This window comes from Meriones unguiculatus, chromosome 19, assembly GCF_030254825.1.
Source record: "Meriones unguiculatus strain TT.TT164.6M chromosome 19, Bangor_MerUng_6.1, whole genome shotgun sequence".
NCBI lineage: Eukaryota > Metazoa > Chordata > Mammalia > Rodentia > Muridae > Meriones > Meriones unguiculatus.
In genome coordinates, this window is record NC_083366.1 from 54,312,339 (window position 1) to 54,340,212 (window position 27,874).

At 40.5% G+C, this 27,874-nt stretch overlaps 1 protein-coding gene across 9 annotated transcripts; it reads right to left on the bottom strand.

Annotated features, from left to right (window-relative positions):
• Window positions 1-432: 432 nt before the first annotated feature.
• Slc35b3 (solute carrier family 35 member B3) lies at window positions 433-26,449 on the bottom strand. 9 transcript variants are annotated; one of them, XR_009587769.1, is made up of 11 exons: window positions 26,215-26,448; window positions 21,216-21,503; window positions 19,748-19,869; window positions 12,261-12,415; window positions 10,959-11,066; window positions 7,469-7,566; window positions 5,147-5,239; window positions 4,647-4,777; window positions 2,691-2,760; window positions 2,306-2,452; window positions 938-1,075 (listed from the first exon to the last, which is right to left on the bottom strand). XR_009587769.1 is itself a non-coding variant. In XM_021633117.2 (10 exons), the coding sequence occupies exons 1-10, from the start codon at window positions 26,269-26,271 to the stop codon at window positions 925-927; spliced, it is 1,254 nt and encodes a 417-aa protein (XP_021488792.1). In that variant the 5' UTR covers window positions 26,272-26,441; the 3' UTR covers window positions 433-924. The 9 variants fall into 9 exon arrangements, 6 of the variants coding, with proteins under 6 accessions (XP_021488792.1, XP_021488793.1, XP_060228998.1 ...); XR_009587767.1 differs by having other exon boundaries at window positions 4,647-4,758; window positions 26,215-26,445; XM_021633117.2 differs by lacking the exon at window positions 2,306-2,452 and having other exon boundaries at window positions 433-1,075; window positions 4,647-4,758; window positions 26,215-26,441.
• Window positions 26,450-27,874: the final 1,425 nt, after the last annotated feature.

Genomic DNA, 27,874 nt, shown 5'->3' on the forward strand with positions numbered 1-27,874 from the left:
AGACACCAGCTAGAAAGCAGGAGGCAGCCCTGTAGGTTTGCTAGCACTTTCAGTGTGACCTTCCTAACACCCAAAACTGTCAGAAAAGAAACCCTGCTCTCTCTAAGTTATCCCCACTGAGATCTTATTAGCCGCTGAGAGAAAAATGATGTCCAGGTCTGCCAAACCTACCTATGTTTCGTAAATTCATCCCGCTTCACCTCAGCCCTTCAAACCAAATTTTATCCTTATATGAAGAATTAGGATAATTTCATATAACTTAAGATGTTAACTTCTGTCCTTCAAATAAAAAAAAAAATCCAAATGAAAGCCAAACACCATGGCACACTATGACGTCACCCTGTGCATACAGACAAAGATGCTTTCAGAACATTTTTATATTCTGAGTGAAAAACCCAAGTTTTAAAGTGCACGGTAAGCCTTCCGCCCATCTCCATTTTCCTCAATAACAAATTTTATTAAACATCATTTAAAAAAAAAATCACAGGATAATTTTATTTATTATAAATGAACGCTATTTTCTCTAACCTTTAAATCATTAGTTCACTCTTATAACAGAGAAACAATTTAAATAACACCACCAACATGGAATTCAGTCGAAACAGCGTGCTACTACACAGCACCGTGCTATGGGTTGGAAGGATTTCCAGTCAGTCTTGCAACATGGCCTGTCTCCAGGGAAATGTTCAGGACACTGCTACGTAGCACTTCCCTTCATACTGTCTTTATTGCAACATGTCCTACGTGTGGGCTCTCGGTCGTTTCAGAGTTGGTCGAAAGTGTGTGTTCTGCAGAGGCTGATGCTACAGAATCCGCTTGTCAAGACAGCAGCTTTCAAAGCCTTTGGTTTTTATCACAAGCCTTTGGGAAGTCAGTTAATGATTGGTCCCTTAGATGTGTAGCTTATATAGGCTAACACAGTGCTTACACGGTCTGTGCAAACGTCCTTGACTTTTTCACGTCCATGGTTTTGTTCATCAGATTGTACATGGATGGCAATCTTATTTTATCCATATTTTTGCTATAAACATTGAGAAATATGCCAAGGACAACCAACAAGCCAGACCACACATACCTAAAAGAAAGAAATAAAAAAGCGGTTATTAAAATTAACAAGGTAATACTTCACTGTTAATTAAGGCATGTAGTAGTCGGTCCATAATAACTTCAAATAAAAACTTGCTAGTAGAGGTCTAAAATAATAGTAGAAGAATCATATTTTGGATTGAGAGGGGAGAGTTCACAAAGCTTGTTCTGGTTTGCTTTCCACTGCTTTCTGGACTGTGTCAGGAGCTAGGGGACTGGCAGTGGATGGACGCTGAAGAGTATCGATTTTCCTTAGGGATGTAGCCCCGGGTAGGTTGCATATGCTCCTGTGCATGGCGCTACAACCAACCACACAGAGCACCAGTTTGACTCAGTAGTTAACAAACAAGTACATTAAGCTGGGATAGCAAGGTGGGGTGGGAGAGGAGAGGAGGTGTTAGAAGAGGAAGAACCAGGAGATGGATTTAATAAAAATTCATTGTCTAAATGCATAAAAGTCTCAAAAAATTTGTGTTAAATATTTTTATAAGAGAAAAGTTACTGAACGGGAGAGCAATTTGAACTTTGGGGCTATTGGCATATTCAAAGTCTAACCCTTACCAAAAGGCTCAAGAGTATATTTAAAATACCAGATTCCTATCTATCAAAGGCTAGATTGTACATCAACCTAGCACTCCAACTAGTTCCCATTTAAGTGGAACATAGATGATAAGAAGGACAGTCTGCAGGAAGCAGAGGACACCATAATTTAATTACTAAAATATTGTAGTATGACAGGAAGAAAGAAAAGTTATGTATAGACAACCACCTGTAACACACTGATGGGACTTTATTTTATAGTTTTATTTAAAATTATGTATTTGTAAACTAGGTTTTAAATTGCAATTACTGACTTATAATGTTCAAATGAATTACTTTCAAACACATAATAGATATTGCTGAACCCTTTCACAAAACCCCACAAACTAAATCATTAGGATTTAACTTACAGACTATCTTTCTATTGTTTATTGTTGTGGAAAGAATCTATAAATAAAGATTTTACAGGCATGAATTTTGAACATATAATTTATATATCTGCAGTGAGAAAGAAAGAGCCTTTACTCAGTACATGCATCACCTGAACTCCACAGAACCATGTACCTGATCAGTCCTTCTGCAGCGACTCCACTCTGTCACCCTGGCATACACACTAACAGTCAGTATGTCATACTGGAACACACACATCACTGTCATTCGGTCACACTGACATACTCACCCCATTAACTGTCAATCCTGGAACAGACACTTCACTCCACTCAGTCACACTGGAACACGCATCTACTCACAGTCAGTCCTTCTGCGTCACATACTCCCTTCACCTGCAGTCACATTTCAACAAGACCACATTTCCACTGGGCGTTAGCTAGGAAATTTAAGTATATAAAATGACATTCAAAATAATAAATTAGAAAGAGTCTTAATAGCAAAAGATACTTAATAGGTAAGAGATTAGGATGAAAAGAATTCTGTGTAGAGGAAAATAGGCTAACATATTAACGTATACATTAACACAAAGTAAAAGTTAGAAAACAGTTTTGTTTAAGACAAAATATGAAATACAATATCCACATTTTGAGAAACTTGTATTTAAAAATACTTACTGAAATGTGAATGGTTTAGCAAAGAATATAAATGAAAGGACTATGGTCATTGCTTTTCTTCCTGTTGTCACTGTAGGGGAAAGATTTAGATGCACCTTACTATCTTGGCAATACTTGGAAATCATTTATTCTACAAATATTTATAGCTCTGTATATGCCAGAATCACTAAGGTACCAGAAACAATGCAACCAACCAACCAACCAACCAACCAACCAACCAACCACTAACCAAATTCATGCTGCTTCAGAGGTAAAGCTTTAGAGAATTGGTATTAATCTAATCAAATGTCTAAGCACAACTGTAGTATATGTGTTCATCAGCAGCCACAGGATGCTGCAGTCATGAGAGCCTTTCCCATGTACGAAATTGTTAGATAAAGCAAGGGTTGTCCATTAAAAATAGTGAAAGGTTCACTAGTGTCCGAGTTTTTTGTTTGGTTCTGAGACAGGTCTTGCCCTGTCTTGCTGATCCTGCTCCAGCCTCTGCATGAGCTTCCAAGGCATGCTCAAACAATGGCTTACAGTACTTCGTCATGGTGACCTCTGTGGATGGTCCTGCTCTTTGCACATGTGTAGAACACTTCCTCCCACGCTGGTATTAACCGTCAACCTCTGCTGTATGGCCTGAGACAGCCAGGCAGAGGAGCCACACTTCTCCATCCTAGCTCTCTACACTCACACAGCTTCTTGAAGTGACATACCTTATTCTCTTGCGCCGTGCTATACTAGCGCTCCTGGCACTTAACATGCAAGTGGGAGTGAGTAACTAAAGAACTGGCCCTGGGAACACCGGTCAGGGCCTGATCGTCAATGACTGTTTTTAGGGTACCTATTTGTGCCGGGCATATGTTCCTGTTTCTCCTACACTTGGGTGCAGTCATATGACTTAGGCTGTGGCCAGGAAAATATGGGTACTTGTGCTGCTTTGAAGAATATGGCAGCTTGGAAAGTTTCCACCCAGAGGACATTATGTCTGTCATCTTTCAGATTCCATTCAGCCGTCCAGCAGGAGGGTGTGATGGCAGGGAGGGAACTGAGGACCATGGTGAAGACCAGCAGCTGTGGAGCCAGAAGACTTCATGGAATCCTGATTCCACCAGGCTGTCACCCAGGCCATGTAACCTCACCACACTCACATTATCGTTTCCTGAGTTTATGGTGCCAGCTGTTAGGACTGAGGTGAGACTAACATCCAGAATGGTGCCTAGCACACAGCAAGGGCTCTCTGTCAGCTATTATTATTCCTACCTCTACCTTTTATTTGACAGTGGAAAAATTTTCTGCCTCCATCATGGAGGCAAGTGTGCATTTGCAGCTCTGGAAAGCGAAGCAGCACATGCAGTTATGGCTCCCCTCACTCTGCTCTACGTTTCTCTAAATGCACCAAACACAACCATCGTTCCTCTACAATGCAGGCACAGACACACTCATCTTTGCTGAAGAAAGAAACTGATCTGGGGCTAGTGTCAAGGAACTTCCTCATGAAAGGCTTACAAACCGTAAAATGTACCTGCCATATTTTAAGTGCAACAAAAACTGGAATTTCAGCAATCAATTAAAAGTATACGAAGTTAGTATTTTCCCTGGAGGGATTTCATTCCATCATAGATTTACAGCAATTTTTTTCTAATGTGTTTAATGTTTTTCATGAAAATGTATATATTTAACATAAAAATGAAGCCTTCAGGCCAGGGATACAGCTTGGTGGTAGAGTGCGTGCCCCGCATGCTGAGGGCCATGGCTCTCTCCTCAGCACTGCACAAAGGAAAAAAAAAACCAGAATCTTCAATACAAGACATTAAAAGCACACACCATTTTCTTTACAACTCAAATCAAAACAAGCTACTAAAGCATGAGCTAGAGACAAGTCTTCTTTTCAGGGGACATAGTGCTCTTCCATTTGCAAAACTACACTGGAAACGTTAGCACATACTTCACAGTAAGCCAGCCTCCTACCTGTGACAGCAAGAAGAGCACCAAAGATTTTAATCAGGGCCAGAACAAAGGAGATTCCAAAGTATCCAGTAAGGGAAAACAGGAAGGCGTAGCCATAGGTTCGAATAGGGTTCTGCAAGGAGTAAAATGGCCTGTTAGAAAAATACAAAGCAAACCCTGAGGTATCAAACGTGAAATCAAGGCACAGATTTTAATCAACCTCTGAGCAATAATAAGTCATTCCACAATGCAGTCAAGCAAACAGTATTTAGTTTTTATTTAATGGGGAAATACTGATGAAATGAAAAACCCTTGATTTGTACATTATGAACTTCTTAAAAATTAACTTACAGAGTAGAGAATGGGTAAAAAAAATTAAATATCAATCATTTCTGATCTGTAGTGCTATATTCAAAGAGTTAACAAATTATTATATCAACAGTAGCCTTTTTTGAACTAGGCAAAAACGGTACAGAGGAAATTATTAAATGTAAGATACTTTCTTTTTTTTTAATGCGTACCTTTGAACAAAATGCCACGGCAGGGCCCAGTCCACTAGTGCATGACAGCCCCAACAAAATGTACACAAAGCCGATCGAATATGAATACAGCACCTGGAGAGGCACAAGTACAGCAGAAAATGACTGTCACACCTGAAGGGGGAACTGAAGGATTGAATACACGCGATAATTAATCTGCTCATCAATGCTACAAAACAAAACATCCTTAAAGCAACATTATCATTGCCTGATGCCTGAGGTTTTTAGAAATAATAGCTAATTCTAGAGGCCTATGGATCAATACCTAGATATATAGTATTATGTAACAAAAATCCATGGCCATATGGAACTTCCATATATGTTTACATTTTACTCATTTCTCAACTAATTGCTAAATTTGAAGCAGATGTTAATTTTATGCTTCCAAAAGCACAAGCATGACAAAATCCTTAAAGCCACTTACAAGATATGGGAAAAAGAAAAAAAAAAAAAAAAAACTGAACACTAGAGTGTGCAAAAGATATGAAGATCACCACTGTAATTTCTCCACTCACTTTTCCCTGCCGCTTATTAGCCTGCTCACAGAGGGATATGCCCAAAAGCCTTTAACTGAGGCACCTGCTACAGGTCAGCTACGTAACCCCCTATGTGGGCTACGACCCTGACTTGTCACAGTAAGACCTCTGACTTTGAAATGAAGACACGGAAGCTTCAGATAGTAATTTTGTCCCAGAGAAGAGCTAGGAAGTATCCTGGGACAGGAGCCGAGGCTTCAGTTTAAAGCCTGCCATCCTGTGTGCTGTCTTGAGTTCCCAGGTGACCTGAATGGTCTTAATTCTGACCCCATCTCTACCCTAGCCATCAACAGTAGTGAGTGATCACAAAAATATCTGCCAAAGTTCAAGTTCCTGTTACTGAGATGCTACTTACGATGGCCCATGCTGTGTCCAGATAGCCAGGGAACATATTTGCTTCAATGGAGGGTGTTATATCTGAACAGCAAAGCAAGTGTGTTTTCACTGTCTCTCATTCACACACAGACACACACAGACACACAGACACACACAGACACACACACACACACACACACACACACACACACACACACACACACACACTTTCCTATATAAAAGCAAAACCAGGGCTAGAGAGATGGCTCAGAAGTTAAGAGCATTGGCTGTTCTTCCAGAGGTCCTGAGTTCAATTCTCAGGAACCATATGGTGGCTCGCACAAACAAACAAACAAACAAATCTTAAAACAAAAACAAAAACAAAACCAAACCAGAAGATATTTTACCTGAAGAATAATTTTAAATCCAGGGGATATTTAAAAGGAACACTTAAGATGACTGGAGAGACAGCTCAGGAATTAAGAATGTGGATTCCAAAGTCAGGCTCTCAGCACTCATGGTGGGTGGCTTACCATTGCTTGTACCTCTAGCTCTATTGGGGATCTTGACCTCTGCTGGTACCTACACAGTCATGTACTCATGGACAGACAGACACAGTCACACACAGACTTTCTCTCTAATTTTATACAATTACAAATAAAATAAAAATGTTTTTCATTTTACACTTGAAAAAAGGAAAGCCATACTTTGGCTTTATACTGAAAGAATCAAGTATACAGATGCCATGCCCCTAAGTTAGAATTTAATGCTCCATTCATTGAGAGTTCTAGTTTATGTGAGGGTATGAACACCTAGCAATAACTGCTGGTAGAGAAAATCTTGAAAAGGAACAGAAATGGCCAGTCCCAACGAGGGCAAATGAAGGAAGCTGCACACGTTTCTATGGGCTGAGGCAAAAATCAATTTTAGAGAATTCATTCAATTCTGAGCCCTGTGTGAGGAATGTGAGATTTTTTTTAAGGCATCTAAAACAAGTGGGAAGGGGGCAGTGTTTAGTTAATAGAATTGGGTTTTAGCAGGATTAATTTAGTAAGAGATGAAAATCAGAAAACATGATCCACTATGCAGCATGAATGAAAATTTTAAAATCTTGAGTTGGAAAACCTTTGACACATGGCCAGAAGCCATCAATAAGAATTATAAACTCCACATTGAGTTTATAATACAAAGAGAAATACAAACAGAAGAAAAACAATGTCATAGCTTTTTTTAAACAGATAGAAGATTACAGAAATTAATGAGAAAAATATTGATCAGTCATACAATAAGCTGTTAGCACTGATAGGTTTTCTTCTAACCCTCCACAGTATTCTTAGCATTATGTTCAGAAAAATGAAGTGGATTAAAATGCACATTAAGTCTTCGACACTGCAGCTATTTCATAAACTCAGCCTGGTGCCTTACAGACGCGAGGGATGCACAAGATGCTCACCATCTCAGAGTTGGAAGCATTGTACAGTTTCATAGCTTTCTCCTGAACGTTCCCAATGACAGCGTCTGCACACAGCGCCAGGGAGATAAGCATCACACCTTTAAGAAATAAGAGAATGATCCTCTTTAAGCAAACTGACTGGAAGCAAGGTTGACCAGAAGTTTAAGTGCACTAAAAATCAAATGGAGACTTACTCCCATTTGGCTGGAATGCTGACTATTCTGTATAGCTTGCTTTGGTAGGCACATGGCTGACCATATAATCATAAAAAGATGGATACCAATAAACTGATTAATGCTGCCATCAAAACCACACTTCAGCATCACATCAAAGTTCTACTTTTAGCCTGGATGGCATGATGAAAGAAACAAGTGTAGAAACTCTTAGAGCTACTGGGATTGGTGGCTGCACAAAATATTTGAGGGTAGAGAGACCCAAACATTTAGAAGAAAATCACACAAATAAAAAGTCTTCCTAAATGGTTCAATTTCAAAGAAACACATGGGAAGTTGCCAAGATCATTTCTGAGGCATGGCGGCTGTACTGGAACTCTACACACTCATATTTGCTGTTTCCAAACTTTATAGGTAACGTTTACTGAAAAGTACAGCTACGACTTAGGATCTTGGGAATCAACTGCAATACCCAACCCTTCTGTAGTTTTACAGCCCTTCAGTTCCACAGCTGTCTCAGTCGGAGCTAACCGAACAGTGATTTATTAGCCTAAGTCTGTCTCAGCTGGCCAAACTGTCTTGGTAACTGTTCACAAAAGCAAGCCTCCCTTTCAATGTCCATGAGGATAACATGAACAATATCGTCACACATTGAATGGCATCGCATCTGCGTGATAGCACTCACTCCTAGGAAACAGCATGCCGGTGTGCATGATAAGAGGCCTGGCCACTCCAAGCTTCATTCAAAGGAAAAGGAGTCATAGTTTCATCTGTGGGTTTCAGCGGGCTCAGAGGCTTAACACATAAGCCAGCAGTTCTCAACCTTCCTAATGTCATGACTCTTAAATACAGTACCTCATGCTGTGGTGACCCCCAACCATAACACTATTTCATTGCTACTTCATAAGTGCAATTTTGCTGTTATGAATTGTGATGTAAATATCCAATACAGGTTAGCTGGTAGGTGGACCCTGTGAAACCCCAAAGGGGTTATGAGCCACAGGCTGAGAACTGCTGTTTAAAAACAAAGCGGGGACTAATGATCATCAATTTCTTTCAGGGAGTATGTCTGCATTCTCACTCAAAATGTGCCCATAGAACTCAGGAAAGACGAAGCTCCAGGTGTGCGGGGGCACACCTTCCCAGGGTTGCTCGTCTCTCTCTGTTGCTCTCCCGCTGTTGCATGTGTATGTTCTTCCTGATGCCACATAAAGTCAAGACAAATGCAACTAACCCTTGGTGCCCTTTACCCAAGAGCAGGACTAATTTGTTCTGGAGAGTTCTCATCTCTCTTGATGTGATCTCTTTCAAACAAAGCCTTTCTTTCCTAATATTTAAACAGCACTACAAATGGAGTATTGAAAGCAGTAAGGTTTGTCTTAATCTTTTATGGGAGTTTCATGTAGAAGGAATCTCTCGTGCATTGAATGGATATAACACCTGTCAATTAAAAACCTACAGCCTATGCCTAAAGCAGGAAATAAGTGGAACAGCCAAAATGCAGAAAGAATTCTGGGACAGAGGCATGTGTGTGAGATTCAGATGGCAAGATGTGACAATGGACACATGGTTCCTGAGCCTAGATAACCAGCTATGTGGCAAAATGTAGATTATTATAACAGGTTATTTTAAGTTATGAGTTAGTCAGAGAAGAGCCAAGCTATGTGGCCTAGATATTTGTAAATAATTATCTTGATTCTAATGAGTCTTTATTCTGTGAGCTTAAGGACGGGAAGAAAAACCACCCACAACATAAAGGCCTACTACAACAGTTTCATAACTGGAGAAATTGCTTTTCTGACTCTATTGACTTGGAGCAGCACACACAGCCACAAGGTTACCTAACCCTGTGCTGCTTTCAACACTTGCTGATCCAGAGATTAATCTTGTGTTTAGCCATACGGAACCTTATTTATGCACACACACTGTTGAGTCAGGGCATGAACAGGTCATCAAAGAGAAGAAGGCAACAATGTGCATCAGAGTCCAAAACACAGAAAGATTGATTACACTGTTTTTGTTAAAGGTTAGTTTTAAACAGGAGAAGGATACAGTGTGTACACACAATGAATGTGTACTTTTAAATCATCTCAAAGCACACTGTTAACCTGGTCACAGGTTAGGGGAAAATGTGATTCCTAAAGGCAAGCTTCAAACATCATGGAAAATTGTCCATCTTCTACCATCTCGTTCTCTCCTCCCACCAGCTCTGTAGGAGGCGAAGTGTTCTTTTCACCCTATTGGAGGATGGCAAAGGGCCTGCAAGTCACTCATTCTTGGTTATGTTTTTGCTAACTTTAATTTTGCTCACTGCAAATTTGTGCCTTCTTTAGAGAACAAGAAGAGCCAATAATGTATGTTCTCAAGTATACTCTTGATGTGAAAGTCTGTGATGTAAAAACGAAGATTTCCTGTAAATTTCTGACCCTGGTGGTAATAGCTGCTACCATAGCATTCTCTGCAATCAAGCAGTGAGGTTCCAATGGAGCTAAGGCACGAAGTTCCCTGAGGACTGTGGTTGTTCTGTGGCTCTTACCCCAAGAGGCTCAAATGGTTATATTTAAACATATTAGCTCAGGTTGGTTAATTATAGCTAGTAAAGCTGACTGATAACTGGTCTGCTTCTTGAGAACAACTGTGAAGCTACTGTAACCAATACTTTCGTTAAAGAAATGATTAGTTTATACTTTGTGCTTGCTGGCATTCCAATATTGCCTTACCCTTGTTCCCTTAGGTGTTTTCTTGTTTTTGTTTTTCCGATCTATAAACTTTAAATGTTACTTTAGTCAAGATACATGATGTGATAACACTGTGCTCTCAGTAAAACTCTTTTAGTACCTTTAGGAAAATATTGTATATAAATAATGTAAAGTAAATGTCCCAAATACCCATACACGATTTATCTGGTCATTAAAACAAAAACAGGATTCTAATGATTATTCTTATCCCTGGATATGTTGTAACACTTATTTGGCTTTTGAAAATCATAAACTTCATTTGAAAAGTTAGCACAGCACAAGTAACAGTTCTATTCATATTACCATCCTGACTTCCCCACAATTCCTGTGTGCATGTACAGATCAGAACGACTACCTCTCATGTCTAACAGCTAATGAGGTAACTAGGAGCCTCCTGTCATGAACAGTGTTTTATCTCTAGAGTTTCGTACTGTTACTACAATTTAGAATGTCTGAAAGCCTTGCTAAGTGCGAGACTCATGGTCATCATGCCACCATTTAAAATCCTCATGCAATTTTACAAATTCTTATTCAAAATAAAATGCTTCTACAACTTAGGAATACAAATACATTCCTCACCTGTCAGATTAAAGTTTGGCGCAATTGTGCTGTCAGCCAGGGTAAACCATATCAGGCCAAGGCTCATGCACACTGCAGCAGACACATCTGCAAAGTTGTAGCGCTTTCCTAGGTGAGACAAAGGGAAGCCAGCCTCATTATGCAAATACTTACAGTCTACCGTCAGATCACAGTGCCTCACCGAGCCGAATAGGGACGTGCTGGCCATGCCCAATGCTCCAAACATAAAGAGCACTCAGATCAAGGCACACGACAATCTCAGGAGGTTTAAGATTAAACCAGGCACCACATGTTCTTGTAAAATAGAAATGAGATCTTATTTTATCTATCACGATGGGAAAAAAAAAAAAAAAAAAAAAAAACAAAACCTAAAGGCACACATATGCATCGCTTAATGATGGGGATGTGCCCCAAGAACGCACCTGAGGATTCTGTTGCCTGACATCAGGACACTTACATAGACGGCCATGGTGTCACTGGGCAAATTTATCTCACAGGAGCATTTTCACATACACAGTCTCCTGGTGACCAAAGCTCCCTTACACACTACATGACTGCAATTTGTTAAAAGTGTTAAGAGTTAAAGGTATACGTCCCAATTTTAACAATTTGTAGAAATGAGTATGCCTTTTACTTAATAAAAGGCTATATATTTTCTTGTAGTTTGAAAGTCTGAGGGAAGAGAGTAATGGTCCTGGCTATTTTAAAAATCACTTATAAATACCATATAAAGATCCTTAGGCAGGGGAGAAGTCACTCATTTTCCTCTGCCTCTATTTAGAAAATGGTATGTATTTGAAATTCTGGTAAAGATTCTAGGAAATATATGTGCCTAATCAGAATTGTTAATGGAGACTGAGGTATTTCTTCCACACAAACAGCCACTATCCTAAGATGTCCAGTGAGGTGGCTGACACATTTCCACTGTGAAAGGTCAGCTCTGGGAAGGCACACTGTGAGCAGGCTGCCTAAGCCCTCAGTGCTGGAAAGAGCCTCAAGATAGGGACAAGGTAACAAGCTGATCCAATGCTTGTTGCTCTAACTGCCTCCTCTTCCCACCCATCCTGACCCAGATAGGCTCTAACTCATCAGAGCTGGTGCAGTCAGGAAAGAAGTGGGTCCGCTCATGCGGGTTCGCTCAGGCAGTCTTCACTATGTGAATACAGCATTGTGGGGAATGCATTAAATTCCGAGATAAAATAAAAGTTTAAAAAAATTGTGGACATTTACTGTTTTTCCTAATGCCAGAGGCCACAACATAGTTGTGTGCTTCAAACAGTATAAAACGTATCATTACTGTACCTTGAATAAAAACTCCTCCTAGCATAACAGGAATCAGTTTGCAGCACTTGAAGATGACTTGGGTGGGGTAATTCAGGTAGCCCAAGGAAGTGTTTGATAAGCCCATAGTACCCACAGTTAGAAAAGCTATTATCATGTAGGTTTTTCCTGGTATTCTGGAAGAGACAATTTTTAAGACCTTCATTGTGGGACCCAGTTTGATAGTACTTTAAAGATGATGGCTTACAGTGTGCTTCGCTGACTTCTGGTTAATGTTTCTAGAAATACACATTTAAAAAGCATTACTTTCAAGTTATAACACTATTTGTACATGTATTGATAAAAATCACAATATATTTTACTGAATCATCAATGAGGAATCTCAACTGGGTTATAACAGAGACTCAATGAGATTTCAAATTGATGTATAAATGCTAATCAAAGATTTTTTTACAGTAGCTCTAGGTTTAGAAAAATTATCTTGATTTAATTCATAAAAAAGGGATGATTTAAAAAAAAATATGGGTCTCTACAATGGTAAAAGGCCCAGTTACTAAGGTTGTATGCTAACATTTACAGTGGTGCTGTCTCCTAGCTTTCCCATCCAGCATTAGGAAAATCTGACCACCATAACAGTCGAAGAACTTCTCCAGAAAGGGCTTGACTCCATGCGGGATGTTAATAATCTATTGTATAAACCACCTCTATTTTCTACATTACAAAAATTGGCTTCCGGTAAAGTTTCTGATGCTGTTTTTGTAGCCTCGAATTTGTAACTTGGCTCTACCAGGGTTTCCTGAAGGAGATTCTGAATGTGTTATCTTTAGAACTTTAAGCCATTAATATGGGTATATGCTCACTCTTGAGTAGTTATTAATAAGTTAAAATAATAATCTTGCATACTGGTGTGATGGACACAAAAAGGCCCTAGTCACTTAATTATGCTGTACCTTTACATGCAATTTACATTTAGGCATTGGTACTGGAACTCAGGCATAAGAGTGCCAGTTCCTTTTTCTTTTTTCTTCCTTCTTTTCTCTCTGTAACAGGAAAACCTTTAGCTTTTTCCGACTGACTTCTTGCATGATGGGATGTCAGGCATGTGCCACCAAGCCTGGCATAAGTGGTGGTGGTGATTGAACCCAAGGCCTTATGCATGCCAGGCAAAGGCTCTACCAACTGAGCTAAAGCCTAACTCTACAAATCTTTTATATGGGTAGATAGATATGCACTAAAATATTTTTACTGAAAACTTCAACTGGAACACATTACTTACCCTCTCAACTCTGAGGTTTTTTCCTTCGTAAGTGCTAATATAGGAGTCTCCATTTAAAAGTCACTACAAAGAACTGGCCTGCGCATATGGTGTCCTTCAATTACTACAACTGTACTTCCTAAGTGTCTCTGCCATCTGCCCAATCACAGCAAAGGAGGAACCATCACTCTCCTGGCTAAGGATACAAATCACAACCATCAAATTTCCTCAAAGATAAACTCTGAAAAATGGTGGCCAGAAAGCAAAAATTCTAGTCAGCAAACTTAGGAGAAATGGTTACAGAAGCATATTTACAGCAGAAATGGGTTGTCCTAAGGCAGAGGGTCTAACCCCCAGAGGAACTGGCTAGAGAACCTTATAAAAATGCCAGCCCTCCTCTAGGTCCTGCTTCCTCATGGGTAATGAGGAAGCAACACAACAGCTAAAAAGTTGTTTGGTGAGCAAGAACATCATGTTTCAAGCATATAAGCTGCCTGTTACTCCCAAATCTAAGCAAGTCTAGAGTTCAGAGACTCCCCCAGCCTTGAGAGAGCCAATGAGAGCCCAAACCCTGATCTTTAAATCCTAAATCTCATTCTTGTGCTAAGTTAGCATTACTATACAGATCAAGGGAGAGAAAAGAACTAAGCAGAGTGTAGGCCAAAGGCTAAGTCAGCAGCATTCAAGGAAGTTCAGAAATCATGTATGTTAAAGACAAAGCAGCCCTGTGGCTGGACAAGGCTCTGTGGTAAAGCACCTCTAAAGACAATGTGCCTTTTAAAGAAACAGCTTCAGTTCACAACTGTACTGACTTTAAATCTAAAGACTCACCCTTCAAAATCTTTCCATGTTCAAATCAAATGCAAGTATTATTTTTTATTTTCAAGTATCTGATCACATGGCTAGAAAGCTGAGATAAAGTAGCCTGCAGCATCTCTCATCTGGCTGGCCATTTAGGGAGGAACTTTTCAGCAGGCTGGCAGACACTGGGGGAAGCTTCCTCCTCAAACTCAGCAGACAGGAGCAGTACCCTGACTTCTACTCTGAAGCAGCACTTTCTGAGAGATAATGGATCATTAGCTCCTCACTATTAGTCTTGGCAATTCTACTTACTTTCTAGCCTGTCACCCATGTTTTCTCTTGAGTTTTATAGCGAGCATGAAAGCAATTCGGATGATATTCTCACACTTGAGTACTTAACTACAGCTGCTGTAACAATAAACCAGCAGAACGATTAAATCTATAAAGAAATTCGTTAGACTCTTCCAGTAAGAACCTTGTGTAAATGGATTTGAATATTTCACAATTGAATAGTTACCTACCTATGCACTTTAAAACACTTACATGTAGAAAAATAAGAAGCTGTGATTTTTAGGCATTAAGCATTTATATGAAAGATGGAGCGTCAGCGCTGTCTATCTTTCAGCTGCCCACAGATATATGAGTGTGTGCGTCCTAGGCATGATGAAGGGTAACCCGCTTCATTCACTCCCGAACTGCCCACAGATATCTGAGTGTGTGCGTCCTAGGCATGATGAAGGTAACCCCGCTTCATTCACCCCCGAACTGCACGCCTACACTCCTGACCACCTTCTGTCCATGGCCACACTATTACTGTGTTTTGTTTTATACACCATTAAAGATAAACCAATGTATTTTTTCTTTCAAATCTATATGGTTACTAATTTAAAAGATTTTTCAAATAAGAGTTCTGCATTTAACCAAAAGAAATGTGTTCCTTCAATATTTAGGAACACAGATTTCCAAGCCAAGACAATGTGGGAAAGAGGCTTGTAAGCAGAAGGGAAGCTCATGGGGCTGGGAGGGAAAAAAAGGAAGGGTGGGGTGAAAGTCTACACATGCGAAACTGCCATAGAACAAACCGAATCAATTAAAAGAACAGAAATACTGGACTGTCAGATAAGGTAGTATTAGTAGCTGCCTCCTTGTGACTTGGTGAAGAAACAGCAGCATAAAAAAAGATTCCATTTCAAGATAGTATATACACCAAGAACTGAGTCAAGACAGCTGTGGCCGCTGTCTGGTGGGAGCAGGGGTGGAGAAGAAGCCTCATCCAAAAGGGTAGTCAGTCCTGGTGAAGACACAGCTCAACCCTTGAGAAAAGGCCAAAAAGAGCCTGATTCCATATGGGTTTTGGTGAGAGACTGATGTTTCATGTAGACAGGTCAGTGCTGAAGAGGAATCCCACTGAGAGGGCAGCGGATGGGCGCCACTGAGGGAAAGTAGTGCTCAAAATGTATCTACTTGGGTGGCCTTAAAGCAGGGAACAAGCCAGAGAACCCGCTGTAGGTCTGAGAACTCTGAAGTCCCAGCAGGCTGCCCGACATTCCCCCAAAGGGAGCAATGAACACTCAAGAGGGCTGCAAAGTATAGGTGCTTTGTCTGCACAGACCTCAGAGCTGTGTGTGAGCCATGCTCCTAGCACACTTGGAAGACGGCCCCTCCAAGCAGAATTTCAGTGACATCAAGGAATACTGGCTAAGGAGTTGTAGGATGGTGGGGGTCTGCCCAGCACAGACTACAGAGATTCTACTATGTCAACACGATCTACACTGAACAAGTGTTCACTACCACACAAACCACAGCAAGGACAACAGGCCACAAAGCCACTTTCCTCTGACAGCAAGAAATAAACAGAACCCACAGAGAGGTGGCCATGGCTGCAGCCTTCCATCTTCAACCTTTTCTTTCTTGGGTACATTTTATAGTGTTGTTTTTTTATTTTTGTTCATTTTATTGTATTTAAAATAAATACATGTTTTTACTTTTCTCCTTCATACATTCATCTAATTCTGGTTAGCCTTTTATTTTCATTACTTCGCAAGCATTTTTCTTTTCTTTTTTTTCCCCCTCTCTTTATATCTCCTATGTTTTCCTCCATTTCTTTTAGCAACACTCTGACCTTATTTTAGGAAACAAATACACCCATCTTCTTATTTTTTTATTCTCTTTCCTAGTATTTGTCTAATTTTACTTTGATCTTTCTCATTATTAGAAAATCTTTTCTTTAAATTTTTTTCTCGTTCCTTTTGTAACATTCTGTTTCCTTTTCTTTCTTTAACCTTGCGTCTTTCCTATTGCTCCTCCTTTCTAGCTCAATCATTCACTCTTTCCACATTTTACTACAATCCTTAACATTATAGCAATCCTACATTAACTTTTGCCATTGTCGGTTTTACGTCACTGGTGATATGTGAGCTGTATTTAACCCCCTTTGATGTTGCTGCTGTCACTGTGGTTTGTACTGGGAATCGACCCTTCAAGAACGACTGCTTAAAAAGATGATCTCCAGATAGAACTGGAAGGGATACCCAACCCAAGAGGTGTGTTGCATGGCTACAAAGAAACACACATACACAAACGCACATACACAGGGGAGAGCGCGCAGCATGACTTCAAAAGACTAACTCATTTACTGAATTCAATGACATTGCTGAAATGGTGTCAGATGAGTCTTTAAGAGCATAATAGTCAAAATGACAGGTGATCTTAAAAAGTATGCACACAAGCAGCAGGATAAAACCGAGGACTTGGAGTGAAGCCCTACATTAAAAAGGTAGGGGTGGTGGTGGTAAGAAATTCAGCAGTATGGATGGAAAGTTGGGAAGGGGGAAAATCAACAAAGAAACTGAGATTTTGAAAAATATAAAAAGGAAACAAAAGCCAGTGGATCAAATAAAAAAAAAAAAAAACAGTGAAAAGCACTGACAAGACACCTGACTAAGCAGAACAAAGAGTTTCAGGGACGGAGATCACAGAAGACAAACACCACATTCACTGCTAAAGAAAGAAACAAAGGGGTGTGACCGCAAAGTCCAATAGCTCTGGGATCCAAGCAAAAGACCAAACCTAAGAACCTGGGGAGGAAACTTAGGTAAGAATGACTGGCACACAGCCTATAAAACCAGAGCAGAAAATGTCACAGATCTAGAGAACAAAATGGACATCCAAACACAAAAGGTCATTTAGAGTCCCAAACAGACATAACCAGGTAAGAATGTCTCCATGGCATACAGTAGCCAGGACAACAAAAACACACAGAAACAAGCTCCAAAGAGGAAAAGGAAAACAAAGCTTACCCACAGAGACACAAACATCAGAGTAACATCAGAACACCAGCAGCTTCAAGCCAGGAAATCATGGAATGATACAGTTCAAGTCTGCTGACCCAGCGGCTACATTCAGCAACGCTATCTTTGAAAACTGATAAAGAAATATGAATATTTGAAGATAAGAGAAAATTAAAACAGTTCATGATCACCAACATAGCATTCCAGAAGATACTTAAAGGAATACTATACACAGGAAAGATGAAGAAGCAGTCTCAGTCAAGAGAAATAAGAAAGTATGACTTTCACTAGAGGAACAGATAGGAAAAGAGAACACAGAAGTAATCATCATGTCCAATGCAGTAAAACCAGCAAATCCCTAACAGTAGGAAAAAAGAACAGACAATAATCTAAGCAATACAATTACAGTGATTAGTAAACAGTTTCCAAAGAAAGATAAAGGACCTTAACAGTAGAAGACTTCAACTCATTATGAAGAGATACAGATCAGCTGATGTATTAAATAGAAAAACTGCTGTTTCCAAGAAACATCTCTCTGGAGGAGCCTCACAGCCTGATAGTCAAAGATGGAAGTCAACTGACCAAGCAAATGGAAATCACACACAACGTGGTGTAGCTTTTTGATAGCTGATAACTTAAAATCAAATAAGGACAAACAGTAAAGAAAGTCAGCATACAGTATAAAGGGAAAAACTGAACAGCAGTTATAACTATTGTAAATAAGTATGCATCAAACACTATGGCTCATGATTTCATACAAATATTAACAAGCATAAATTCACTTAGGTATGAGTACAATATAGTGGGAGATTTCGTTACCAACTCTCACCTTAGATAGGCCATTCAAACTAAAAATCTATAAGAAAACTTAGTTAAACTACGCCACTGGTCACCTCAGGAAGGTCTCGCTCAATATATACAAATCAATGTAACATACCACATAAATGACCTTAAGGACAGAAATCACAGGATTGTCTTAATAGATTAGAAAATATCATGCACGAAGTTCAATACTCCTTCATGAGTAAAACTCTTTAAGAATCTGAGAACAGAAGACTCATCAACAAAATCAAGGCTCTAAATGACAAGCCTATGGGCAATTTTATATTCAAAGTGCTCAAAATCTTGGCTACTGGGCCAACAAGATGGCTCAATGGGTAAACTCACCTGCTACAAAGACTGACAACCGGGGCTTGTTCTCTAGGACTCAATGTGTAGTTAGAGAACTGGCTCCTGAAAGCTGTCCTCGGACCTACTCTCACTAATGCCCACACACATGCTGTCACACTCAACTTTCTCTTTCTTCCTCTCTCACACATACATAATACTAAGAGAAAGAACTAAAAGAAACACAAATAGGAAAGGGAAAATTCAAGTCATCCTTATTTGTATACGACCTGACCTTATATTTAATGAACTTAATTTCCCAAATTTAGGTATATGATATTTATGAGGTACCTGAAATTAGAAAAGGGACAACGAGAATGGAGGAAGAGATCTTAGGTGGGGAGAAGAGAAAAAAAGACAGGGTAATCAAATACCTGAGACATAAATGCAGGAGAGGGGACTACCTACACGGAGGGAGGGACAAGAGCAGAGCAGGCAAGATGTGGGATGGGGTGAGCTAGAACAATACAGACACATGTACAGGAGAATGCCAGAATGAATCCCTTACTATTAACTAATCAAAAAAATAACACCGCAGATCTCAGCTACTAGGCACTTCATGACAAAGACAACGGGATATAGCTCACAAAACATTGACTTCACACTTCAAAAACTATTAGAAAACTCAATCCTGGTCTTTCACTGAGCCACGGCCATGTTGGTATGTTTTATATCTTTCACTAGGCATGTTTACTTTGGTCAAGTCATGAAAATGTCTATCTGAGCATTGTGTTTGAGCGAGTGTGCTTAACTATGAATTGACTAGAGCTCTATGTGATTTTGTGGCACTTTAAAGGAGAATTTACTTTTCTTTTTCTGGTGCACAAAAGAAATAGATTTATTATTTTAAATAGATAGTTTATAGTAATAAAGACTCATGATCAGATGTTAGCAGGAAACGTACAGTTCAAGCACATTCAGCAAGCTGACTTTTTTTTTTCCAGATTCAACTGATGCAAGTAATATTAACTCCCCAGAAAGCCAAACACACATACCTTCTCCTTTTGTCCTGAATGAGCTGAAGTTCTATTAGGCCAAATATGGAGTAAAATGCAAACTGTACTAATGTAAGGTACCAGCCGTAAGGCTTAAAGCCCTCCATTGAAAAGATCAACTCCTGTTAGAAAACAATGAGTGCTGTTAGGTTCAAGGCGGAGATGACTTCCAGTCAACTGTTAGAAGCACATTTAAGAGAAACTCCGCATACTCCCAACTCCACTTCACCCCCACTCCAGTCAGATCACAAGGCTTCATAAGATTACTTAGGCATGAAAAGCAACAGAGAGGCAACTAAAATGCAACAGCTTCTTATGCATCTCCATTAAAAAATAAAAAAGGACCAAATGAAAAATAGATGGCTATTTAAAGAATCCATGTGAAATACTTATTTCACTAAAAGCCAGGTATCTACAAGCTGTTTTTTTTTGTTGCTGTTGTTTTTTTTTTTTTTTGTTTGTTTTTTTTTTTTTTTTTTTTTTTACAGGAACAGTGTTCATATTATAGCATTTTAAAAATTACGTGTCAGATTCTATAAAAATCTTCCTGGTATAGGGGATGTTTAATTTCCCTAAACACAGAGTATGTGCCTTTTTTTTTTTTTTTTTTTGAGACAGGGTCTTGTGTAATACAGGCTAACCCCAAACTCACTACTTAACCTAGGATGACACCGAACTTCTGATCTTCCTGTCTCTATATCCACAATGCTAAGATCCTAAGCATGTGCGATCATCCTGTTTAAGAAGTGTTGAGACATGAACTCAGGGCTTAGGCATGCTAGGCAAGCACTCTACCAAAAGAGCTAAATTTCCAGCTCCTAAATACAATATTTTATTATGAAATAACATGTAGATAAATTACTAATCAGCCAATAAGAAGTAACCAGTTAATAAGAAGTAGATACCAGCCAATGCTTAACTCATTCTCTTTGTAAAAAAACCAACGTGTATGTGTGTGTGTGTGTATGTTTCTAGATGCTCAGAGGTTAAGAGCACTGTTGTTCTTTCAATGGCCCAGGCCCATTTTCTAACATCTATATGGGAGCTCACAACATCCTTTAATTCCAATCCCAGGGGATTCAATGCCCTCCACTGGCTTCTTTGGGCAACAGGCACACACGTGGTACACTTAAATTTATACAAGCAAAACACTCATACACATTAAAAAAAATAAATCAGTTTTTAAAGATATAGACAGAGCTTCAATTATCTATATTTTGTTATATATTTATAAATTTACTTTCATAATTTCGCAAGCTAGCCTTTCTTTCTAATTTATGATATTTAATTTGGAGATAATTATTTTTACTCTTAGTAACCCCTTTAAGGGGCTATTATTCTAAAAAATCTCAAGCCATGAGTCAATTGGTAGCCTGTAAATAAAAATACCAAGGTGAAGACAAACAGTCAAAATGAACATGGACATTAAGCGCTAAAGTAACATTATTAACAAGTGACTACTTTTTACCTGTAAGTATCCATAAATTAGGTAAAATACAAAAACTCCAGCAACACATATGAAAAACTGTGTGAGCTTGTTAAACTTGCTGAGGTTCATGCCCAGCACTACAATGTCATCAACTGACTTGATGTGCGGTGACATTGTCTGGGTTTTGGAGGGCACAGTGATGGAGACATATTTCCTGGAGTTGTTGAACTTGAGGTCCATTGTTCTTGCTTGGCCACATTCAAGTCCTTCAACCTCGTCTTTGCTCTTTTCCACTGTTGGGTCTCGTCTTTCCTTTGCCGGCTGGGCCTAGAAAAGAAAATAAGCAGTTACGGCAAATCACTTGGCCTATGAAGTAACAGATTCAAATAACAATCCCAAGTACACTTTAAAAGTTATAGATACAGCTGACTCTTTCTGGACATCAGTGTTACCATCCACACTGTAGCTCCCAAACAAGCAATTACAAGACCTACCTGACTCTTGCAGCATTGGATAGCATCACGTTCATCTCCTTAGCAACCAAAACTAGGACTACACGGACTAGTATGCTTTTTACACCTACTATATATCTAACTCTAATAAAAAAAAAAAAAGGAAAATCTTTTCAAATTATAGCCAACCTTTTAGAAGAATAAAGAAAAAGTGAAGCTTAGGGCTGACAACCATACACTCTATTTGCTGGTCAAGTTGTAAAAATAAAGTCAACTGTGTGAGATTTAGCGACACCATTCTTAGGCTGAAAGATAAAAAAAAAAAAAAAAAGTATGTAGTCCAGACTGGGTAGAAAGTGACAGTCTGCCTTAGTGCCTTGAGCACTACAATTAAAAGCATGCATCACCCAACTAAAAAGAGTCTCCTACCCTATGGAGGAAATTATTCTACTTTAAAGTCTTTGGACTGTAAAAGGCAGAAAATATGACATTTTTTTATGTCAGTGAAAAAAAACTGTGATGGTACCATTGATGACTGTCAGTTTCTCTTCGCATTTACCTGTACTGACAATAATGAATTTCATGTAAACACTAAAGGAAGGGCGGAACCACAGAGAGCACACAGGAAGATTGTTTTCCCAGATGGACTCACTGTTGGCATTCCAGGAAGTGCAAAACTGAGGGCAGGAGAAAATGAGTGTGACGGGGGCTTCACTTAAAAAAATATAAAAGAAACTGTCCTGTGATAGTTTGAAATGAAAAGAACTAGAGTCACCTCTCAGTGACTGCTTCTAGTAAGCTGAGCTGAAGACATTAAGGAGACCTCATTCATCCTACCAACAGGGCACGGTTCTATGTGCAATCAAACTAGCAGGATGTAGGCACCAAAATATTCACATTATTCTACAGGGGATACCTGCCATATGTCTACACTTTATGAATACGTTTCTGTGTGTGTGTGTCCTTTTCTTCATGCTTTCCTTCTTTATTCCGGCTTCCCTTGCTGAGTCTCAATTATTCTTATTTCCATAAGATTGTTTTATGCCATGTTGTAAGACACCCTTGAAGTAGAATTTTCATGATAATCCATGTTTTAAATTGCCTACCTCCCATTGTCCTATTTCAATACTGAGGATAAAGTGTTCTGGACTATTTTCTATGTGCACAGTGACAGAACATAGCTTCTCTTCCCTGATTTCTTTCAAGAAAAGGCCTAAACCACTCATCCAACCCTAAAAACAGCAGATTTCCAAATGTCCTAGTGTTCTGTGCATGGTGCCCTTTCTGCTTTATGTCTTCTTTCTTTGGGTCAGATTTAAGTTCAGCATTGACAACCCTTCTTTGTGACAACCTCCTTGATCCTTCTAGTAAGAAGACAAAGCCCAAACCCTACTGGTCTCTGCATCTCGGTATCTGACATGTTCCTTTTAATCCATAACACCTTCTAGACACTCTCAGACTCCAGCTTGTATCAGCCCTCATTTGGACACAGTTTTGGATGGACTACGGCGTGGGCAACCTTGGGTAAACTGAAAATGCATAGTAAGAACAGGGAGACAGTGTAGATAACGATGTGACTCTCAGGAATGCACACGCGCTCGTGCACGCACGCACGCACACACACTCACAGAATGAGTCTTATGAGACCTCCTTCCTACTTTTACTGCCATGGGAATATTTCTCCAGAAGGAACTCTTTCCCAACATTACCCTCTTCTAAAATGTTCTTGGTTAACTGAACTGCTGAGCACACAGCATCAACTACAGCTAAGAAAGCACCCCATTCTGTGGAACTCTGAGGTCTGAGCATGGTGTCAGCTGAGGAGTTTTGGGTAGAGTAATGTCTCCAAGACTCCTGTTCTGTATCTCTACTGGACAAAGTGAAATGTGCTGACTAAAGATTATTTTTTGTGGAACCCATGAGACACATGTAAAAGCATGTGACATACAGTGTGACAGCCCATGCGTGTTAGCTGTCATTATTCAGCTTTTCAGAAACACTGTGAAGTGGTCTGGTGAGCTCAGGTTGATTCACCCTCCTGACATGAAGCAGAAAATGGGGATCTGATTTCCCACCCAGGCTGCTCTACAAATGTCTCTTCTACTGCCTGATATATGATGCTACAGCACAATACAACAACAAAAAGACACTGAACTGAGGGACTCTCTTGTGCTCTAGAAAACATGCGATCAACACTGTTCCATTCCATTTTCCCGACCACTTTAACACTCTTACGTACTTCCTGGCAGCCTTACGAGCTGCAGTTCCAGGCTGCACGTGCCAGTAAATACCTTCAGCACTACCCTTTTTTAACGCGTCCAACACACTACTCGTCTCTCCTGAACCCCTACAAAGCACTTGGGATGAACAAGGAAATGGATTCACTATCACTGCTTCCGTGATGCCTCAGTACTTCCTCTTAAATGCCTGGCAGTTAGTGTGCAGTTTCACACTGCTGCCCTCTGCTCTGTCACTGTGCATATAGAAAACAGGCCGGAGCACTTTTTCCTCAGTATTGAAACACAGGAAAAATATATCACTGGTCAGAAAGCACGACTAATGAAGGCCTCTATTACTCTCTCTGATGTTTGCAACCTCACTTCTGTTTCTAGTATTAATATTTGACATTGTTATCTAAAGAATCAGAGCCAGGGCTGGAGAGATGGCTCAATGGTTAAGAAGGTTTATCGCTCTTGCAGAGGACCCAAGTTTGGTTCCCAGCACCTATGTTAGGGGTTTTGCAACTGCCTGTAACTTTAGCTTCCGATCAGAATCGCATTCCTCTCATGCATATATCCATAAGTGTATGAGTGTACATGTATACACATAAACACACACACACACAATAATACAAATAAATCTTTAAAAATAAAAAACAAAAACCAAGGACAAAGTCCTTAAGGTACAGAGAAAAAGCCTAAACTACATAGAGAATTTAACACCAGCCTGGGCTACAGAGATCTTGTCTCAAACAAACAAAAACCCAAGAACAGGATTACAGGATTAAAAGTTTTCAAATCCAATAACCAATGCCTTGCTTTGCTTTAGAAATTCACAATAACCTCTGAGACTAAAACAGAAAGAAATCATGAAAGTGGAGTTCTGCCTTAAGTCTCTGCTTAAACCTAACACGTCAACTTGAGCACAATGAAGGTAGAAATAACAGCTAAAATGGAATTAAAAGGAAGTCCTTACAGTAAGCACATACTGTAGACTAAAAAAAAAAAATATCAGAAACAGGTGATGTTGACTTACAATGACATACTGAAATAAAAGCTACTCATTTCTTAAAAAAATAAAAATAAAAAAAAATCCGTGCGTACATGCCACAGATGGCAGGCAGGTGGAGGTCGGAAGACAATTAGTGAAAAGTTGGTTCTTCTCTTTCCTGGTTACAGGGACCAGGCTTGGCAGCAGGTGCTCTTACCTGTTGAGCTAGATCTAGCAGGCCTCAGCTTAGCTCTTAATCTAGTCTTTTTCTAAAATGCAAGATGAGAGCTAAAGAAAAATCTATCATGTGCACAGCCTGGAAAAAGACCCAACTCCACCCAAAATTTGCCACACTCGGGCTGTACAATCTTATCTTCACGATCTCCATTGCAGTGTATGAAATAAGATTATAAAGCAGAAAAACAAGACTGGGATTTCTTCCACACCACACCTCACAAAGCGTGAGAGACTGGTGATTTCTGAACCTCTTCCCCCACCGAGGGCTAAAATTAGGATTTGATCTATTCTTTAAACAGAAGTAATGCTATCTAAAATATTTTTCAAATGCTGTCAGTGTCTGTTTCCCCCCCAAGTCTCAAACTATTTCAACTCACTTAGAAGAAAAACGTTCAACTTAAATTCCGCATTCTGATAACGTACTGCAGAAGAAATGCAGGTGTAATTCTTCACAATACAAAACAAAACACGACAAACAACTCTTGAGAGCGTACTAACAAAATCAGTGTTTTGTTCTTCAGAAGAGGAGGAAGAGTAAGGGGAAGGGGGGTGGGCGGAGTAGGAGGAAGAGAACTCGGCTGCATAGCCGGAAACCACACACAGGGAGTTCAGCGACATAAACTTAATAGCCCTGCAAGAATAGTCACCTCGCCGCAAGGCAAACAGGCATCGGGTAACGGAGGCACCGGACACGGACCCAGGAGTGGTTCTGACTGCAAAAACAGTCTAGGGGATCCGGGAGCCCAACAGCCTCCAAGCGCGGGGAGCGAACTGGGGGGGTCTGGGCCTGCTGTCAGGCCAGGACCGGGGACCCTCTTCCCGGAAGCGCGCGCGCCCCCGCCGCCCCCACGACGGCGTCCACCTTCCTCGCTGACACGGTGGGAGCGCCCACCCTAGTCCTGCCTGACTGCACCTGGCCGCGCGGCAAGGCCCCCTCCCAGCTCCGCTACTGTCACCTCCTCCGCATCCAACTTCGCCTCGGGTGCTGCTCCGGCGCCGGCCGCCGCCGCCGCCGCCGCCACCTCCCCGGAAAGTCTCCACACCACAGGACCCTGCGCGCCACTTCCGCCTATGCGTCCTCGTGCGCGTGCGCAGGCGTGGCCCCGCCCCTTCGCCCGCCCTCTGCCTGTAGCGGCTACCTCCCGCGCATGCTCCGTGCTCTGAAGGAGCTGGGTCAGGACCCAAGCTCTATCCATCGCGTGGGGGTCCACGACTTAGGTGACCTCACAGCCGTGACGGAGAGCCGAGACGTGTGGAGGAGGCCAAGTTCAGAATGTTCGAACCGGATCTAACAGCCTGAGAGGTTCCTTCTCCCCTGCCTGTGTCTTTTGATTCAAAGAAACGAGACCCTTCCCTGTCCCAGTTCTCTGGACTCACTCCTGCTCTTCCTGCCCAGATAGACTGAAGAAATAGGGAGCCAACGTCACATGCCCTTACAGTGACAACGGTTTCTAATTGGCCAGAAATTGGCCAGGAGTCTGTTGACGGGGCCACTCAGTGCTTGAAACGTAAATCCTTAGCTTGGGGTCTGACAAATATCATAAATTTTATATTTGGTCTCCAAATATTATAAACTGCCCCACATTGAGAGCTACACCCAATTACAGCGATACAACGAGGAAAATGCGTTCGGGTTTGGTGGCACACACCTTTGATCTTTAATCCCTGAGTGGTGACTCAGGGAGACAGAGGCAGGCGCTGTCAGTTCGAGGCCAGCCTGATCTACAAAGCCAGTCTAGGACAGCCAAGGCAACACAGAGAAGCTCTGTCTTGAAAGACCAAAAAAAGAAAAGCCAAGATGATCTTGGCGACAAGGATTATTACGTTAATTATGATTACCATAACCGATACAGTATTTGTGAGGTGAAAAGTGTCACAGTGTCAACAGAAATGTTACAATCCAGTCAGTTATGTAATAAGTTTTAAAATTTCACCAGAATTATGCAGAAAGAGAAGCATTTTTGCGATTTGTGTGTTGGGAGTGAAACTCTTTAAGTGGGGAGGGGAAAAGGGTCCAGTTAGACATTTTAAAAATACTAGCTCGGTTAGGTCAATTTTGTATGAATGCTGAAACTTAAAAAAAAAAAAAAATCCTAAAGAGAGTAACAAAACCCATTTAGTGATGTCATTCTGACACAACAATAGGAAACAGTAGCAGTAAATCACTATTACTGTTGGCCACTGAAGGAACATTATCAAGCACCTGTTGAATAGGCATATGCGTAGGTCATATGCATAATTTATAAGTAGCGAGCCCTACCCTTAAAGAGTTACAGGTCATAAGTAAAAAAGGTAAATGGTAGTCTAAACCTAGAATACAAGAGGGTCAACGTCCACCCACCCTCGCCTGGGCAATCACTGTAGACTTAACTGGTTTCCATCCTTTTTACTTCCGCACAGCCTAATTCTGCTCAGCAGCGGCAGCAGCAGGAGTGAACCTAATTTAGGATCTGATGCTGTTGTGCTCACAGCACTTTAATGGCTTACCGTCTCACTGAAATCTGAAGTCCTTCCCATGGTCTGTAACTTGTTCTTGATGGGTCATATCCAAACAACATTTTCAGAGTTCATTTATCCCCTGTCAAGCACGGCGAGCCTCGTGCTTTGCAATTCCTGTTCCTTTTGCATGGTACACTGCCCTCAGATATGTCCACTGGGAATGAAAATGAAGCATTTCCCAGATGTTACTGTGGAATTAGGGATGAAGTTAGTGAGAGGATTGCAGGTAAGAGCAGCCCTGTTTGCCAATAGGAACAAGGTGAATGCGGTTATGGCCAGCCTTAAAGCTAGAGCAGAAAC